General features: G+C 40.0%; 1 protein-coding gene across 3 annotated transcripts in view; it reads right to left on the bottom strand.

The window, feature by feature from the left end:
- SH3D19 (SH3 domain containing 19) overlaps nt 1-19,636 on the bottom strand; it is a 120,328-nt gene that overhangs the window by 10,863 nt on the left and 89,829 nt on the right. For 2 of the 3 annotated variants that reach the window (XM_011973238.1, XM_011973237.1), the window contains exons 10-17: nt 18,243-18,304; nt 16,690-16,954; nt 12,688-12,828; nt 7,908-7,980; nt 6,296-6,426; nt 3,601-3,659; nt 1,591-1,793; nt 867-919 (exon numbers count right to left, since the gene is read on the bottom strand). In XM_011973238.1, the coding sequence (XP_011828628.1) occupies nt 867-919; nt 1,591-1,793; nt 3,601-3,659; nt 6,296-6,426; nt 7,908-7,980; nt 12,688-12,828; nt 16,690-16,954; nt 18,243-18,304 (987 nt within the window). Of the gene's footprint in view, nt 1-866; nt 920-1,590; nt 1,794-3,600; nt 3,660-6,295; nt 6,427-7,907; nt 7,981-12,687; nt 12,829-12,987; nt 13,057-16,689; nt 16,955-18,242; nt 18,305-19,636 lie in introns of all 3 variants that reach the window. The other variant, XM_011973236.1, reaches the window with a different exon arrangement.

Here is a 19,636-nt window from a genome sequence, read left to right as displayed (position 1 = left end):
TCACCATGTTAGCCAGGATGGTCTCGATCTCCTGACCTCGTGATCCGCCCGTCTCGGCCTCCCAAAGTGCTGGGATTACAGGCTTGAGCCACCGTGCCCAGCTTTTATCCTTTTCTTAGGGTGATAATAATGTGTACTTTCTCTCTTTTTTGACACTCACATGCGTATAATTGCTTGTTTAGTGTTGAGCTGCACTGAATCTTTGTTAACTGAATAGGTTAAATGGTATTTTATTGCTGTCTTATTATATATTTTCTTGACTACTAGAAAGGTTAAATATTTTTTCAATATTAGCCACTTATTGTATCTCTTTTATGAATTCTCTAATCATGTCTCTTTTTCATTTTCTTTCTTTTTGTTTTGAGACAAAGTCTCGCTCTGTCACCCAGGCTGGAACGCGGTGGTGCTATCTCGGCTCACTGCAACCTCTACCGCCGGGTTCAAGCTATTCTCCTGCTTCAGCCTTCTAAGTAGCTGGGACTACAGGTACATGCCACCACACCTGGTTAATTTTTGTATTTTTAGTAGAGACAGTGTTTCACCATGTTGGCCAGGCTGGTCTCGAACTCCTGACTTCAGGTAATCCACCCACCTTGCCTTCCCAAAGTGTTGGGATTACAGGCATGAGCCACTGTGCCCAGCATCTGTTTTCATTTTCTATCAGGGTTTTTTTATGAGGTTTTCTATCATGTCTTTGTATGAGCTCTCTATATAACATATATTAACCATCTAAGTAATTTATTATAAACATTTGTTGTATAAATTGAAAAATTAATTCATACTATATTCTCTTAATAATTATGATTTTAATAGTCCTCCCAGTTTGAACCTAGCTGTCACTATAGTCATCTGTTCAAGCAGCCTACCTGAGAGTTTGAGCCAGAATCTTCTTTTTTGGTTTTCAGTGGTACCTTTGTGCCTACATTAAAAAAAAAAACAAACAAACACAGGAAGTCAGAACATTAGATGTGAAGGCCATATACTATTAAAAATAAATGGTTGGGGTGGGAGTGAAGAGTCTGGGATTCCACACCAGGCTCTTCATGTATTGCCTATGTTGCCTTAACCTGTACTACCCTCACTGAGCTTGTTTAGTTAATTGTAAAGTAAGCACAATTATTTATAGTCTACATACATTAGTAACAGTCTATAGTTCATTTCTGTTTAAGTCTTTGCTATTTATTTATTTATTTATTTATTTATTTATTTGAAACAGAGTCTGGCTCTGTTGCCCAGGCTGGAGTGCAGTGGTACAGTCATAGCTCACTGCAGCCTCAAACTCCTGGTCTCAGGTGATCCGCCCACCGTTGCCTCTCAAAGTGTTGGGATTACAGGTCTAAGCCACCACACCCAGCCTCTTTGCCATTTCTTGTATGAAGTTATTGTTAATTACCTAAAATACCAAAACTAGCTCTTTGAGAGATGCCCACAAATAATGTCTATCCCACACAAATTCTCATTTTAAAATCAGTTTGCCTTCTACCTTAAAAATATGGCAATATGGATTATTATGCAGCTGAAATATAATGCTATTATTTGGTTAATTTGAATTAGGACATGACATAATAAAAAAAAATTCTCTATACTCACTTAAAACATTTGCACCAGAGGTGGGAGAATCCTCAACAGGCTCCACAAAGTTCAGGGGGAAAATCCCAGTTCTGCCTCGAACTTCTCCTCTGGCCCATTCCTCATTCACGTACTCTTTAAGAATAATAATTTCTCCCTCTGAGAAACTCAACTCATCCTTCTGCTCTCCAATATATTCAAACCGAGCAACACATCTTGAGCCTCTGAATGAAGAACACGTTTTGTGGATTAGACTAGAGAGTGCTTTTAAAATGCTTAAAAACCTTCATTCAGTCTTTCAATAAGTATTTATTCTTGGTTTACCATGGAATAAGGTATACTAGGCTAATTTGAAATTATTCCATGAAAAACAGTAAGTTACACTTTTAATTAACAGATATGAACCTATTCACTCAAAAAGGCTAAAGCTCAAGGTCACAGAGTGCACGCAGCTGGGTGGTTAGTTTACCCTGCTGTGTCTTTTGATCATCTTACTCCCCAATCTCCGTATGTTTGTATCCTTGGGCCACAGCAATCCATGGTCCAGTCTGAACCCTTTCAATCATAAATGCACTGAGTTGAGGAGTGTTAACCCTGAGAATCTCAGGGCAAGTCATCAAATTTCCTGACTACTAATCAGGGCAGAATGCAATGGGCATCAGCTGGGCAAAGTTGATGCTCAATTAATCAGTGAGTTGGCCTTAAAAACTAGAAGGTTTAAAGAAAACAGAAACTCGGTATATCATAACACACAGTCTTAGACCTAACTCTGTTGCCTTTAAGAACGATTTTTGTATCGCCTTTAAAAGGGCTTCATTTCTGACATTTGGGACAATCCTTACATGATCTGCAATTCTGACTGAAAATAAGATAAAAGCAGAGATAAAATCGTGTCTCTAGAAGGTGTGCTTTAATACTAATCCCTAAATTTGAGGGTTTAGAAAGGAAGTTTCAACAGCAACAGGCCAAGGAGAAGCAATTGCCTAAAAAGAAAAGGTTGATTCTAGCTCTAACAGAATTCTGATTTAAGTCAGATCAATGGGTCAATGACTGTAAAAGCCCACTTCAAATTCAACCTGCTGAGACACAGTATATGCTGCTTAAAAATAGAGAAAAACTGAATCTGAAATAGAATTCAACTGCTGTGGATCAGAAGTTTTCTTATTTGTGATAACCTTTGCATTTGTTTTCTAAAGTCCTCTGGGAGCATCTCCTTATGTCTGACCTATTCATAGACAGGTTTACAGTCTTCAGCAGGTAATGAATTCTATTAATTTGCTCATTTAACTGGAATGTAAAGTTGCACTGTGGCAGTGTTTTAAATCACAAAGGAGTTACAACGATGCATAAGAGGGTATATAAATTCAGGGAAAGGTCCTCAACTTAACTCTTCCTTCATTTTCTTCTAGTTCCTCTTAAAAACAAAAAAATACAAAATGTCTAGCAGTTATTGTAGGATTCATATTTCTACAGGATTTAATTATTTCTCATGACAAAAATACTTGAACCTTCTAAAAACTGGGTAGATAACACCAGAAGGCCAAAATAAAAAGCAGTAAATGATGAAACTATCTCTGCTCATGCTAAGGCCAGGCCGCAGGAAGCATTGGCATAGACTGTGCTTTGCTGCTTTCTCTATGTTCTGCATTGATGTTGGAGAATTGCTTAGGTAAGCTTCTATCAGCATGTTCATGATGTATTTTCATCAGAATTTTAACCCATTGTCACCTTTTAAACAAGTTTTCTTTGTAATTAAAAAGACACAGTGAGAATCGGAATAATCACCATGTGAAGTGTTTTCTTTTAAAATAAAGAATAAATAAATAGTAGAGAGGGGTTCTTGCTATGCGGCCCAGGCTAGTCTTGAACTCCTGGTCTCAAGCAATCCTCCCACCTCAGCCTCCCAAAGTATTGAGATACAGGTCTGAGCCACCATGCCTGGCCTTGGAGTGTTTTAAGCTTGATAATTCTTCACGATATAGATGGTTATCTCCTTTGTATTTTGTGCAAAAGGACACAAATAAAACTTACTTAACACAATGAGATGAAACAGACTCTCTTTTCCCATTTCCTCCTTCTGGAATATCAATCTAGTAAAGACAAAATCAAGGCAACAATTATTTTTTTTTCAGATTTTCGTAAGATAAATTTAAGGTTAAGTAATTAGAAAGTGCATGATTGAAATGGATTTGTTTAGCTAGGTGTTAATCTGATTAAGAGGAACTACAGGTGCTAACTGGTAAAAAAATCCTGAATTTGGATTAAAAAAAAGTATAACGTGTGAAGTAGCCTTCCTTGAGTAGCCAATCAATTCTCTTATTTGCTGGCATAACCACATTAATATCACTCTAATTCTGACTGAATTTTCTTTATCCCCCCGCTTTTTTTTTTTTTTTTTTTTTGAGGCAGGGTCTAACTCTGTCACCCAGGCTGGAGTGCAGCGGCACAATCTGAACTCACTGCAGCCTCGACCTCCCAGGCTCAAGTGATCCTTCTGCTTTAGCTCCCCCAAGTAGCTGGGACTACAGGTATGTACCACCACACCCGGCTAATTTTTGTATTTTTAGCAGAGACGGTTTCACCATTGTTGCCTGGGCTGGTCTTGAACTCTTGGACTCAAGCAATCTGCCTGCCTTAGCCTCCCAAAGTGCTGGTATTATAGGCGTGAGCTGCCACACTCTGCCAGCTCTATCTCATATTCTCCAGGTTGAAAACTGCAGCTGAGAAGGACTTAAGATAGAAATCAGGCATTAGGCATTCACAATGCCACGCATTAGCTCTACCACACCTACTCCAAGTGTTGGTAGAACCCCGCAATACTTCTCTGACCCCAAGATAAAATATTTCAATAAAACTTTGGATTCTTGGGCCAGGTGCAGTGGCTCAAACCTGTAATCCCAGCACTTTGGGAGGCTGAGGTGGGTGGATCAGGAGTTTGAGACTAGCCTGGCCCGGGCGACAACTGCGAGACTGTCTCAAAAAACAAAACAAAACAAAACAAAACAAAGCAAAGCAAAGCAAAGCAAACAACTTGTGGATTCTCTTCACATTTATAACTGGAACATTTTCCCCCTGCAACATGAATAGGGAAGGAAGAAAGGAATCTGTATTTAGCAAACATCTATTAAGTGGCAAGCACTTTATTTTATTTTATTTATTTTTTGAGACAGGGTCTCACTCTGTTGCCCAGGTTGGAGTGCAGTGGCATGATTATGGCTCACTGCAGCCTTGCCCTCCCATGCTCACACCATCCTCCCACTTCAGCCTCCCAAGTAGTTGGAGTTGCAGACACCTGACATCATGCCCAGCTAATTTTTCAATTTTTTGTGGGGACAGGGTCTCACTATGTTGCCCAGCCTGGTCTTGAACTCCTGAGCTCAAGTGATCCTACCGCCTCAGCCTCCCAAAGTGTTGGAATTACAGGCATAAGCCACTGTGCCCAGCCAAGCACTTAATGTAATATCTTATTTACAAGGCTCAGTAGAGGAGGGCTGGGTTGTGATAAAATATTTGGCTATAATGCATGCAATCTAAAATTACTTAAAGCTTGAGGTTTATATTAAATAAATCAGTGCCTTCTTGATGAATTTTAAAGGTTTGAAGTTTTAAAACAATTTTTTAAACTTGTGGGCTTAGAAATAACACACTAATAATGTGGCAGATTCTGTGTGATTGATTTCAGTGTGGTAATTGTGCTTTTTAAAGTACTGCTACATCGGGCAGAAGAAAAATGAGGAAGAGTGCTAAAACAAACATTATTCTTAATATTAATTTAGAGAATATAGTTGAACTTCTCCAAAGAATCAAGGCATAGATAAACTGGACAATTTTTAATGCCTACCCTTCATAATCCAAGAGATTCAAATTCATTTCTATTTGAAGAATTCAGATTTTCTGTTAGTCTTGTTTTCTAATTTTGTGATGTAATGGAATTTTTTACTTTTTCCTTCCAAATTAGCTGTTAATGCAGTTAGGCTAGATTTTTTTGATATTTCATAGTATCATAAGTTATATCAGGGACGGAGTCATCCTCTTCCAATGATACAAATGTGTGAGGGCTGTCTGATTTTATCCCCATATTTCACAGCCATCTGGGCTTACACACAGCTCTCACACACAGGAATGCTTTCACAAGTTAGGCTGTGAGGGTATATAAAATTCTGGTGCTTTAATATAATTATTCTAATCAGATTAGAAATTATTTTGTGGGCACAACCATTAATGAACCACTATCTACAATACAAATACTTCTGTATTCCCAAATAGATTTTTTTTAAAAAGACAGAGATAAGAATGGAAAAGATGAAAGCAACCCAAACCAAAATGTACTCCAAAGAAAAGAAGTGGTACCATAACCTCAGAGGACACCTCTACAGGATAATCTAGTATCATTCAATTCATGTTCACTAAATGTCTCAAAGAATTACCATATATCCTTAAGTGCTTAACAACCCTCCAAGAACAGCTGATTCACCAGTTTACCTGTGGTGGTCTTTCACTTTAGGATTTCAGATAGCATTTAGGCATTAAGTTCTAACACCCCATAATATAATAGTTAACCATCATCTAGTTGACCAAATCTTTATTTTTGAGTTTTCCAAATGCCAAATGAATCAATGAAAAAGAGGGAACTAGAATCTGGGTTTCTAGTTATTTTTTCCAACCTACAAGTCACATAGAACCCACTGAGTATATGACTAAATTAAAGCAAATACAACCCACTTACAATCACTTTGACATAGTTGGCAGGAAATATGCCAATCTGGTTTCTACAGTTCCCTCTGTACCAGTCTGTATCTATCTTCTCCAGAAGATAAACAGTTTCTCCAGAAGTGAGGTTCAAATCATCAACTTGCTCTGTAATATAAAATTATGGTTATGTATGATGAATTATCCTGGTTGCAGATTTGATAAAAGCACAAAGTAGCATTTAGTTGTGTCCACTGAGGCAGTTATGTTCCACCGATTCTGAGAACATATTATAGTAATCAAATTGACATAAAAAATGCTATTATTTTTTTGGATATTGTTATGAGCTCCCTTTTTAAAGACCAAACTAGTTACATTAACCATGCTTTGATTGATGGGAAATGGTTGAATAAAAACACTAGACATGGTATAATATTCTTATTATTCTCAATCATGCTTGCAAATCATTTTAATTCCAAATGTTAACTAAGGGAGTACTATAACTCTTTAGCAAATAAGTATACCCATACCAAAATAAAAATCAGCCTATCAAGTGGATAAAAAGAGATTATAAGTAAATCAGGAGTTTATTTGTAGCCTTGGGTATGAGGGTATTTTAAAAATTATTACAAAAGTACTTATATTATGGGTGGGCATGGGTGGCTCATGCCTGTTATCTCAGCACTTTAAGAAGCTAAGGTGGGAGGATCACTTGAGGCCAGGAGTTCAAGACCAGCCTGGGCAACATAGCGAGACCATGTCCCTTTAAAAAAAAAAAAAAAAAAAAGCCAGGTGTATTGGCACCCCTGTAGTCCTAGCTACTGGGGAAGCTGAGGGAGGAGGATCACTTGAGTCCAGGAGTTCAAGGTTACAGTGATTGCACCACTGCACCCCAGCCTGGACCACAGAGCAAGATCTCGTCTCAAAAAAAAATTTTGCTCTCATAGGTAAGTAGCAGCTGAGACAACTTTGAGGGCAAAAGAACTTCAGTTATTATGTTAGAATTAACTTTATTACGATTCTTTTTTTTTTTTTTGAGACAGGGTTTTGCTTTTGTTGCCCAGGGTGCAATGGTACTATGTCAGCTCACTGCAACCTCTGCCTCTGAGGTTCAAGCGATTCTCCTGACTCAGCCTCCCAAGTAGCTTCGATTACAGGCATGCATCACCACGCCCAGCTGCTTTTTTGTATTTATAGAGATGTGGTTTCAACATGTTGGTCAGACTGGTCTGGACTCCTGACCTCAGGTGATCCATCTGCCTTGGCCTCACAAAGTGCGGGGATCACAGGTGTGAGCCACCATGCCCAGTCATATTGCAATTGTTAGTTAGTATCCACTATTTTGAAAGAGTTAAAAAGTTTGTGACTGGTAGGCAATTTGCAATGTTCATCTGTAAGGGAAAGTCTCTCTCTCTCTCTCTCTTTCTCAGGGAGCTTCAAAGGCAAGGGTATACAACTAAGCTTTCTGGAATGGCTGGTACAATCGACCCTTCTTGAAGTGGAGTCCCGGATAAGATGACCTCTCTAGTCTAGGACTCTACAGGCACAGAAAATGAAGAAGGATGCCCTTGAGAGGCTAACCCCAGGGCAGGGAGAAAGACTTACTCCTGGATCCTGTGGTTCTCCTACTGTATTATTTACATCCTTACCTGCTGGGAAATCATGAAGAACGACAGCATGAGGAGCACCACTGTCAACAGGCTTCTGAGCGTGGCTTGGATCCTTAGGGGGGAAAACAGGGCTGTGAATGAAGTGTGCAGGATAGATGGTGGATTTATTATTCACTCTGAGACCAATTTCTTTTTTTCTCATTAGAGTCCTCTTGACACAATTACATTATGAGTACAAGATGCAAACCACACAGTTGAGCCAAACAAGGGAATTATTATCAAGTTGAAGAAGAATGTGTCCTTGCCAAGGGAGGATGAAAATCTCAATTAAAATATCCCCCAGTGTGTTTTGTTTTTGTTTTTTTCAACTGAGAGAGTAAAACAAAAGGGAACTGTTTGTTTACTTTTAAACAGTGCCTATTCTACCCTGAAGTAGTGGTTTTTGACCTCTTTCCCTTTCAAGGGTAGCTTTTTCCTTAAAACTGTGATCAAGACAGAGTCTTAAAAGTTGTGTCTTTATTAGGATGGGAAAAGGAAGAAAGTTCTATGATTTATGCTCTTGCCTTTTGTAATGAAAGGAGCTAATGACTTTCCACAAAAGTATAATTCACAAAAAGTAAAATCCATTTCATTTATTACCTTAACTAAGTGCTTTTTCTAATTTGAAAGCAATGCTACCTCCCATGCCTGGTCTGCATTTTGTATTTAATCTGAATGGTTTATTACAACAGTAGTTCTAAATAAATTAGCAAAAATAATCTAACATTCTCTATCCATCTAGCCAATTGCCTAGATTGGCCAGAGGAGAAGGCAAAGCTGAAGAGTGACCTCTTCTTATTGACTAGCAATTGTTATTCTTAGTTTCTTTACATGAAGAGACAGGCTTATCCTCATCATCATCAAATCCCACTGAAGGATATTATTTGGAGTTATAACTTAACACTCTTCAACACTGGCAAGCCTGTGAAATAAATAAAGGCAGATTTTTGTGCCCTTTCTTGTCTCTTCACCTCCTCTAATAACTCTTGTCCCCTTAGAGACATCCTGACACTTCGATACCTCTGCCCTTCCCCTGGCCATGATGCACCAGGCTGATCAGAGTGCACGGTGAATGATGGTCCACACCATTTCAACCCTGCAGCACCTTTGCTGAGATCTTTTCTAAATCTCACCTGCTCTTTCAACCAAAAGGCCCCTGCAAAACAAAACTTACATTCTCTCAACTTAGGTAAACTGAAATATAATTTAAATCAAGACTCTAATGGCTAATGTAGCTTACTATAGTGGCTTACCAAGATGACCCTAACATTTTTTCATGGACTGCTTAATGCTTTTCTCTAAATAAATGAACACTGGAAATTTCATGAATTCTGAGATATTTTAGTTCTGACATGGCTTTTTTTTCTTTGACACAGGGTCTTGCTCTGTCACCTAGGCTGTAGTGTGGTGGCGCAATCACAGCTCACTGCAGCCTTGACCTCCAGGGCTTAAGTTATCCTCCCACTTCAGTCCCCCAAGTAGCTGCGACTACAGGCGTGCACTACCATGCCTGGCTAATTTCTGTGTATTCTGTGAGGTGGGGTCTCGCCATGTTGGTCAGGCTGGTCTCAAACTCCTGGGTTCAGGTGATCCACCTGTCTTGGCCTCCCAAAGTGCTGGGATTACAGGCGTGAGCCACCGTGCCCAGCCTGGAGTGGCTTTTAATAATTATTCAGCATGGACAACATAGCGATATGCCATGTCTACAAAAAAATAAAAAATTAGCCAGGCATGGTGATACATCCCTGTGTTCCAGCTATTAGAGATGCAGAGGTGTGAAGATCTCTTGAGCCCAGGAACTCGAGGCTGCAGTGAGCTATGACTGTGCCACTATACTCTGACTTGGATGACTGAGTGACTCTCTCTAAAAAAAAACTTTAAAAAATTAATTATTATTTACATAATGTATTACACATGTGCATGTGTGATTTTCATTTTCTTCTGATTTACATCTGTGGAGAAAAAGGAATTACTATTCAATAAGTGGTATTAGGCTAGATGGCTATCCATTTGGAAAAAATGATGTCAGAGACCTACCACACACCAAACACAAACATGAAATCTCCAAATGAACCAGAGGCCTAAACATAAACCAAGCCTTGGAGGGAGGGGATAATTTGTGCCTCCCGATCACACATTTTCCCTTCTCTGCCTTCAATGTATGGATATCACCGGCAATGCTGCTCATCAACCCAGCCTAGCAGGTGAAGGGCAAGAGGAACAGGCTAGACAGGGTTGACAACAAGGGGACCATACAATTCAGACCACACCACTGGGGTAGGTATCTGGTAGACAAATATAATATAATGCAAAGGGCTTTCTAATAAGACTATAACTGCTAATGCAAATGGTTTTGTAATATTAAGAATAACTAATGTTTACCACTCATTCACTATGTGCTACTCACTGTGTTAAATACCTTATATGCATCAGCTCAATGAATTTGTTAAAACATCTTTGAGATACAACCCACATATGATAAAATTCACCCACTGAAAGTGAACATGGCTGTAGGATATTCATAGAATTATCCAACCATCACCATAACCCAAGTGCAGAACATTTGTATCACTCCCCAAATAAACCTCCTACTAATTAGGTGTCACTCCCCATTTACCCTCCCCTCAGTCCTAGGAAAACCAGTAGTCTACTTTCTGTTTCTAGGGATTTATCTATTCTGGACTTTTACACAAAATCATATAATCTGTCGACTCTGAAGACAACTCTGTGGGCAGTTATCTCACACATTAAAAAAATAAAGTTTAGAGAAGTTAAATAACCAACGAAGAAGGTGGAAGGGGAACCAAATTCCACCTCCCTGAAACCCAGGTCTAGGGTCTCAACCACGTACCAGGCAACAACCTTCCACTGTTCCCATGATCTCTCTGATTCAACCACAAATGGTCATGTTCATTCAATATTTTCTGTTTGCCAAGTTAGGGGGAAAGTACAACACATTCGTGGAGATATTACCTTAAAACTAGGCTTTCAAATAGGTAAGTTTTATTTTTAAAAAATGTAACAATAGCCATTACCCCAGAAGCATAAAGAAGGATTCATTTCATTATCACCAATAGCTGCCTATCAGAGGCCAACTCTCTGCAAGTCTATAGTAAAAGATGAGAAGGTGGTATTTAAGGTGGGAAGAACTTTGCACTGTTATAAAAGACTAACTTTTGGCTGGGCATGGTGACCCATACCTGTAATCCGAACACTTCGGGAGGCCCATGCAGGCAGATGGCTTAGCCCAGGAGTTTCAGACTAGCCCTGACAACATAGTGAGACCCTGTTTCTACAAAAAATTTTTTAAATTAGCCAGGCATGGTGGCGCACGCCTGTAGTCCCAGCTACTCAGGAGGCTGAGGTGGGAGGATTGCTTGAGCCGGGAAGGTCAAGGCTGTAGTGATCATACCACTTTATTTCAGCCTGCCAATGGAGTGAGACCTTGTCTCAAAAACAAAAAAACAAACAAACAAAAAATCTACTTGCTTTTAGCTTCTATTTTTCACAAAGGAAAGCTTTTTGGCAGTATAACTCCCACTGTTGCCATGAGTGTGTTCTGAAAAGAGGAAGGACAGCTATGACAGATGGATAATGCTGTACCAAAACAGACAAAAAGAGTCAGAGGAGAACTTTCCCCGTGGGAGCTAAAGTAAGGATTTTCATATGCCAGCAGAAGCTACCTTAACACATATCTCCTCTGCTCTCCAAATACAATTTTTTAGTTTCTTAGCAAACTTCAAAAGATAAACTGCCTTCTAAGAAGAAAAACTTGGAAAAGATTATGAAAACTGGGATAAATGGCAAACCAAGTATTTTACTTGATTACTATTATTTTTCATATTTACTCCATTTTTTATTTGTATTTTTTTTCAAGACAGAGTCTCGCTCTATGGCCCAGGCTGGAGTGCAGTGGTACAATCATGGCTCACTTGCGGCCTCAATCTCTTGGGCTCAAGTGATCCTCCCACCTCAGTCTCCTGAGTAGCTGAGACTACAGGCATGCACCACCATGCCAGACTAATTTTTGTATTTTTACCAGGGACATGGTTGTGCCATGTTGCCCAGGTTGGTCTTGAACTTCTGGGCTCAAGTGATCTGCTGCCTTGGCCTCCCAGAGTGGTGGGATTACAGGCATGAACCACTGTGCCTGGCCTATTTTTCATATTTACTATGTTAACAGATAGTGAAATTTTACCTGGATAACTTAAGAAGCTCTTTAAAAAATATACTCCTACAAATTGTTCAACATCATTTTTCTTGCTAAACAAATGACTTTCAATAACCATTGCATCTTTCCAGGTTCCACTAAATCGGGACTTGAGGTTGTTGGATTACATTTCATTGTTTTATGAGCTATAATCAGAGAAATGAGGTTTATATTAAGCTTAAATCTTAAAGGGAAGTGCTTTTTAGTGTCAGACTTCCATTCTGCTAGAAAACTATTCTCTGACACTTTGGTAAACAGGTTTACATTACTTAAAAAACAAACAGCTCTTACAGTTGAAAATTAATGACTGAGTATTCTGGTTGTTATAAGTCAGCACATTATGAAGAAAGCAAAACACAGGGCAGTCACTCTGTATCGAAGTGATTAGTATGGCAGCGGCAAGTCTCTTAGTAGTAATTTATTCTAAAAGTGGAATAAAATGTTGCTGTAATTTTTACTCTGGTTACAATAAATGCGCTAATAAAAATCTGAAGATGAGATGTAATTAATAGTTCCATGAAATGTGCTGCTACGTGTGATATGAGGGCTGTAACAATATTAATCCCTTACGTGTGGTCTGCTTCTAAGATGTTCATCAAGTGGAGTGATAATCTTCATTTGAGACAGGTGAACTCTGCCAGTGTCTTCTCCCTTTTGGCACTCCAAGTAATTATTTTCCGTCTGCTTCAGCATCACAAGTACATCCCCACGCTGTAAGGTACAATACCACTCTCTGAAGCAATTATTATTTAATAAAACATTATTACTTTTTCACATTTTAATCTTTGGAGCCTAAAGCATTTAATAACATGTAATAGTAGGATTAATTTTTTTTTTACATTAACCAGTAAAGAAAGAGCTCTACTTTACCTTACAAGAGAGTTCTCCAGGGTTTTGTGAGACAATATCTTCACTGGCAATTCCATGAGGCACAGACAGCTTAAATGTAAACCAATAAAAGGCTTATTCACAATCAAATAACCTCCTCTTACGTTACTGATCATTTAGGAATTTGGCATGTGTGTGCCTAAAGAGCACCTTCTCCAGCAGCTACACTCACCCGGCTTCATCATGCTCTAGATCAACGGGGCCTGTCATTTCTCATGGATGTTAAGAGGCTCTTGGGAGTTGGAGTTGGGCCCATAGAACCACAAGAGCTGAACATGGCCTAACATTCCCTTAAAGACCATAACCAGGAAGTTCCATTCTACAGGATAAGATCCACCAAGTCCCCTGGGTTTTGAAGGTGAAATACCCAGCACTTGACCTCACAGCCAGTTCTTTAATTCAGGGTTCTTACAATGGTGGCCTCCGAAGGCTGATCAGTGATTGGAGCCCTCCGTGTACTGCCTGCCTGCCTGCCTGCTTGTTTCCATAGACCTTGAAGCTCTTCTTCTCCTAGAGTCTCTCTCTGATACCAAGTGTCTACTTAAATCCATTTCATGGCCTGATCCCAGCCACTTCCTGGTCCACTCAGCTCTGTCTGATCTTAGAATGGTTTTTACATCTGTACTGGACCTTGTCCAAGGGGCTCTATTCCCTGCTTTGGAAAATTTTAGCTGATGAGTGCACACCAGTGGGTCTGTACTATATAAAAGGCATACCCCGGAAATGTAACCACACAAGCTCACATCCAACATGGGAAGAAGGCTGCCTGGGCCTTGGGTCACCCAGGAGCAAAGATCCACAGTGCAAGGATGTGGCCCTGTACCGCTGGCTTGGTGGTGCTGTTTCCCAGCATCTTTGTCAGATTCCTAGGGCTTCCAGTGTACCCAGATTCCTGGCTAGCAATTTAATGGTACTATAGGCAGGCAATAAATGAAAGATTTAAAGAATTATTTTGTAATGAGACATTCAGCTCTAGATGTACCATCATTTTGAATGTATTGAGTTTTTAAAAATGCTTTATTGACATTATACGACTATGCTGAGAACTGTCAGGCCTCTGAGCCCAAGTTAAGCCATTGTGACCTGCACATGTACATCCAGATGGTATGGAGCAACTGAAGAACCATAAAAGATGACATTCCACCATTGTGATTTGTTTCTGCCCCACCCCAACTAATCAATCAACCTTGTTATGTTTCTCCCACGGAAAATGAGTCTCCTGATCTCCCTACCCTGCACCTTGTGACCCCTGCCCCTGCCCACAAGAGAACAACCCCCTTTAACTGTAATTTTCCACTACCTACCCAAATCCTATAAAACTGCCACACTCCTGTCTCCCTTTGCTGACTCCTTTTTCAGACTCAGCTTGCCTGCACCCAGGTGAAATAAACAGCCTTGTTGCTCACACAAAGCCTGTTTGGTGGTCTCTTCACACAGACGTGTGTGACAAGAGCCAAACGTGAAATCTGGTTCCCCTTGAAAAAGGGCTCTTGACACAGAATGGCCAAATCAAGTAGAGGCTACAATTGGCATGATGGTTAGGAGCAGGTGTCAGAGCCAGCTAACCTGTTCTCAGATCTTGCTCCCACCATTAATTAACTGAATTTGCAACCCTGGGCATGTTACTTTATGTCTCTGTTTCTTATTTTTCTCACTTGTTCAAGGATAATAATATCTACCTCACAAGGTTGGTGTGAGGAGTAAATGAGTTATTTAATATACACATAAAGTGCTACAAATAGCGCCTGGCTCATAATTAGTACTCAATATAATATACATCAACTGCTGTTTTTATTTATTAATTAAGTAATCTATCCCAAAGAACACTCCTGGGTTTTAGCAATTAAAGTTTTGTCAGTTTAAATGAATATTAATATATATGAATATACTGCCTCCTTCTTATTTGTCTATATACTTCTCTAAAGAGGATTTTTTAAAAACTCTGAACAGCTTAAAGAAAAAATAATTCCTGGCTCGATGATGGAAATGTAGTAACACAATATAGAATTATTAATTGCTGTTCTTGTTACAAGCTACTCTGTCATCCAATTGGTAAAAAGTGTAAGCAGTCCTGCTCTCCTGATCATTTTTATTTTTTATTTTTTTAAAAAAAGAGTCTCACTCTGTCACTCAGGCTGGAGTGCAGTGGCATGATCTTGGCTCACTGAAACCTCCACTTCCTGGGTTCAAGCAGTTGGCTTCCCAAAGTGCTGGGATTATAGGTGTGAGCTACTGCTCCTGGCCTCCTTATCATTTTTATTTGTTTTACATCCTTCAGGTTAACCTGATCAATGTAGAGAACACATCAACTTTTTGCTGTTGTTGTTGTTTTGTTTTTTTGAGATGGAGTCTCACTGTTGCCCAGGCTGGAGTACAGTGGCACAATCTCAGCTCAGTGCAACCTCTGCCTCCTGGGTTCAAGTGATTCTCCTGCCTCAGCCTCCAGAGTAGCTGGGATTACAGGCGTGTACCAACACACCCAGCTAATTTTTGTATTTTTAGTAGAGACAGAGGTTTCACCATGTTGGCCAGGCTGGTCTCGAACTCCTGACCTCAAGTGATCCACCCGCCTTGGCCTCCCAAAGTGCTGGGATTACAGGCATGAGCCACTACCCAGCAACTCTGTTTTTTAACTGTGGCAAATGCAGACAAAAGTTTAGGTCATTTGATGAGAAAAACATTAAAAGAGAACAAAATCAGTATCTCAACTATTGATGAAAACTTCTAACTGGTAACTATTAAATGGACCATGATAATTATTAGGCTTACAAAAGGGGAAAATAAGGGAAAAACCATCCATCTTAGTAAGAACTTTTTGTTTCATTTTAAAATTTACTCAATGGGAAAAGGAGTTATTAGATATAAACTACATCAAGATATAAACCATAAGCCTGGAGGGGAGGCATGTTCCCATAGCCCCAGCTACTCAGGAGTGTGAAGCAGGAGGATCGCTGAGCTCAGGAGGTCGAGACTGCAGTGCACTATGACTGCATCACTGCACTCCAGCCTGGGTGATACAGCGACACTCCATCTCTTAAATGAAAGGAAAAACAAAAGATATAAACTATAGTATCTATCAGAGTTCTCCCATTAGTATTACCCACAGGGTCAGGTTTTTCAGAATTTCTGTTTGGTCCAGCCAGGCAGCAAGTTATAAGCCTGGCCTGCCCGGCTTTCTCTCCCCTTTCCCTACATTTCTCCTAATAATGAAACCCTGCTTTAAGACCTAGGTGTTTCGTTTGTTTTGAGACAGAGTCTTGCTCTGTTGCCTAGGCTGGAGTGCAGTGGCGTGATCTTGGCTCACTGCAACCTCTGCCTCCTGGGCTCAAGCAATTCTCATGCCTCAGCCTCCTGAGTAGCCAGGATTACAGGATTGTGCCATCACGCCTGGGTAATTTTTTGTAATTTTAGTAGAGACGGAGTTTCACCACGTTGGCCAGCTGGTCTCAAACTTTTGGCCTCAAGTTGATGCACCAGCCTCAGCTTCCCAAAGTGCTGGGATTATAGGCATGAGCCACTGTGCCCAAGACCTAGAATTTATTATGGCTACTCAACTAAAGCACTCTTGGCATCAAGGGACACTTCCACATTTGTTCCATCATCTTTTTCTAAGGAATAAATGAATCTTATATATACTTTAGGGCACATCTCTTGACCACGAACATTTTTAAAAGCTAAATTTACCATGTATTTACTGTAGAGAGGGTGTCCTGGTTTGGGGCGAGGGGGTAGCACCGGATCTTGATTTTTAAAAACTTGACTCTTGGCTTTTGAGAGTCCAGTTGCCAAGTTACTTTGTTTTTTCTGAAGATCCATGTCAGAAGAGGATCGATTAAAAGGCAGTTTCTTATTAGATCTTCTGGTTGCAGAAAGCTTTGGGGGAGGTGGTCTCTCAGGGGGCACCTTGGTTGGAGGCTGTTGAGTTGGAATGGTTTTTCCATTCACAGGTCTGAAAATCAATGTAGTAGCCATAAGTCAGTGTTTTGATCAGTATTAAATTCTGTTCTGTCCTGTCTTACACACACACACACACACACACACACACACACACACACATAGCTTTCTGGTAGTGGAATACAATTTACTGAAACATGCAGTGCATGCTATTTTTGAGCAAACGACTGCTGCTGCATTAAACATTACATTATTAGAGGAAATGCCATGATGTTCCAGCTTCCTCTTATCTTGCACTAGAGATTCATTAGTTCAAGACAAACAAGCATTTACTATCATGGGCTCTCTAAGGTCCCATTTGCTCTTAAACACATCATGACTATTTCTGGAAACTAGGCACTTTCCACCAAAGTCTGAGATGAAAAGCCTATAAGATATGATGTATGTGTGCTGGGGTCTTGTACATGATTAGAAAAGGAACATCAAAATCCCCTAATATTCATGTTATAGGTGTTACTATTAAAACTTTAATTTAGATTAATATAAAGAAAGCTAGTTCTGAAAGGATAGGACAACTATTACTTTGAAAGTCTTTCCTTAATCTCTATGATAGAAATAATTTTCAGCCGGGCATGGAGGCTCACGCCTGTAATCCCAGCACTTTGGGAGGCCCAAGCAGCCAGATCACGAGGTCAAGAGATCGAGAACATCCTGGCCAACATGGTGAAACTCCATCTCTACTAAAAATACAAAAATTAGCTGCACATGATGGCTCACACCTGTAGTCCCAGGCCTATAGCCTACTCGGGAGGCTGAGGCAGGAGGATCGCTTGAACCCAGGAGGCAGAGGTTGCAGTGAGCTGAGATCGCGCCACTGCACTCCAGCGTGGAGACAGAGTGAGACTCCGTCTCAAAAATAAATAAATAAATAAATTTCAACATAGTAATAATGTCTTCTGATAGCATCACAGCCCTGTATTTGAACAGCTCTGGAACTCAGAAGGCAGTCACCTCTGAGCTCACAAAGCCAATCCCCTTTGGAAATGCCAAAAACCAGTCTCTTAACCAGGAGGGTGTTAGTGGGCATGTATATGTATATTCTAGAAGTGGAGCTGTTTTAAGTTCAGAAATAAGTCTTGTTCATTTATTTGAGGAAATAAATGCTCTATGAGTTGAACTGTGTTATAAGCAGACTGCGGATTAGGGGCCTGGGTGAACTGGTGAGATTATTTCATTGCTAAAAAAAAGATCCAAGGCCAACAACACTCAATTATGGTGGTAAAAAAAGAGAGCTGGGTCTCTGAATCATTAATTTTTCTCTAACTTTTCCCACATTTACTTACCTCGGTGGCAACCTTGGGGGTCCTCGCACAAAACCTCCTGTTTGACCCGGGTGGTTGGATTCCTGCAAGTAGCAGAGAATGCTTTTTAGTTAAGGTTAATCTGAAACAAGAATCTGTCAAGAGAAATTCTGGACAACCTCTTGGCTGGATCTACAAGCAGAAATGCAGTTGAGTTATAGAAAGTAGCTTAAAAGAGTTTTCAGCATTAAACAAAATTAACTTACTTCTGCCTAAATTATTCATGTCCTAATACAAGTCAAAATACTGACAGGAAGAAACCAGTCTCCTATTGTGGACCACAGCTTGAGCAATTGCACTGTATGGTCATGCACTCAGTGGATTCACGAGATATTAAGGGAAAATTTAAGCAGGCCCTAAAGAGAATTGACAAATATATGTTCTTGGCCAGGTGTGGTGGCTCCGCCTGTAATCCCAGCACTTTGGGAGGCTGATGCGGGTGGATCATGAGGTCAGGAGATCAAGACCATCCTGGCTAACATGGTGAAACCCCATCTCTACTAAAAATACAAAAAATTAGCCAGGCATGGTGGTGGGCACCTATAATCCCAGCTACTCGGGAGGCTGAGGCAGGAGAATGGCATGAACCCGGGAAGCAAAGGTTGCAGTGAGCCGAGACCACGCCACTGCACTTCACTCTGGGCAACAGAGCGACACTCCATCTCAAAAAAAAAAACAAACAAAAAAAACCCAAAAAAAAACACCTATCTATCCATCAATCTATCTATCTATCTATCTATCTATCTATCTATCTATCTATCTATCTATCTAATCTAGATAGATATATATGGTCTTTATTCATTCCTCTTTATTCATTCCGTGATCACACATAAGAAACATACTGCTCCTAAGTTTAAACACACAGTAAGTGGGGTGGTTACTAGTTGGTTTTGCTTTGAATAGGGAGATCTTATCTCACCACTGTTTGATTTCAACAATTTGCAGTGGGTTTTGAACTAGAAGGAGGTGGGAACGTAAAAGAAGCTTGCAGGATGGTCTGAGAGGAAGGCATATGAGGAGAAATAGTTAAGGTCCAAGAAAGCAGTGTGCTTGTACCACTCCAGCAAAGGGGCTGGATGGGGTAAAAGAGTTTTGTAGAAAAAAGGAAAAGGAGAATAATGTGAAAAGTAAAAGGTACAGGTGGAATGTTTTATTCTAATGGTAGATGAGAGAAATTGGAAGTGTGGAGATTAATAGGAAGACTTCTATAGGGGAAGGGATTCAAACTGTTCCATTTAAACAGGTTTTCTGAACATGTTATAGCCCAAGGATTGGGAAATGAGGGTGATACATGGAGAATATTTTCAGATTCTCTGTGAGTGGGAAGCCAAAGGATCTCAAAGCCTAAATTTCTGTTTTTTGGGAGGGGGAAAAAG

Source organism: Mandrillus leucophaeus, unplaced genomic scaffold (genome assembly GCF_000951045.1).
Source record: "Mandrillus leucophaeus isolate KB7577 unplaced genomic scaffold, Mleu.le_1.0 Scaffold136, whole genome shotgun sequence".
Lineage (NCBI taxonomy): Eukaryota > Metazoa > Chordata > Mammalia > Primates > Cercopithecidae > Mandrillus > Mandrillus leucophaeus.
This window is presented reverse-complemented; position numbering and strand designations above follow the sequence as displayed.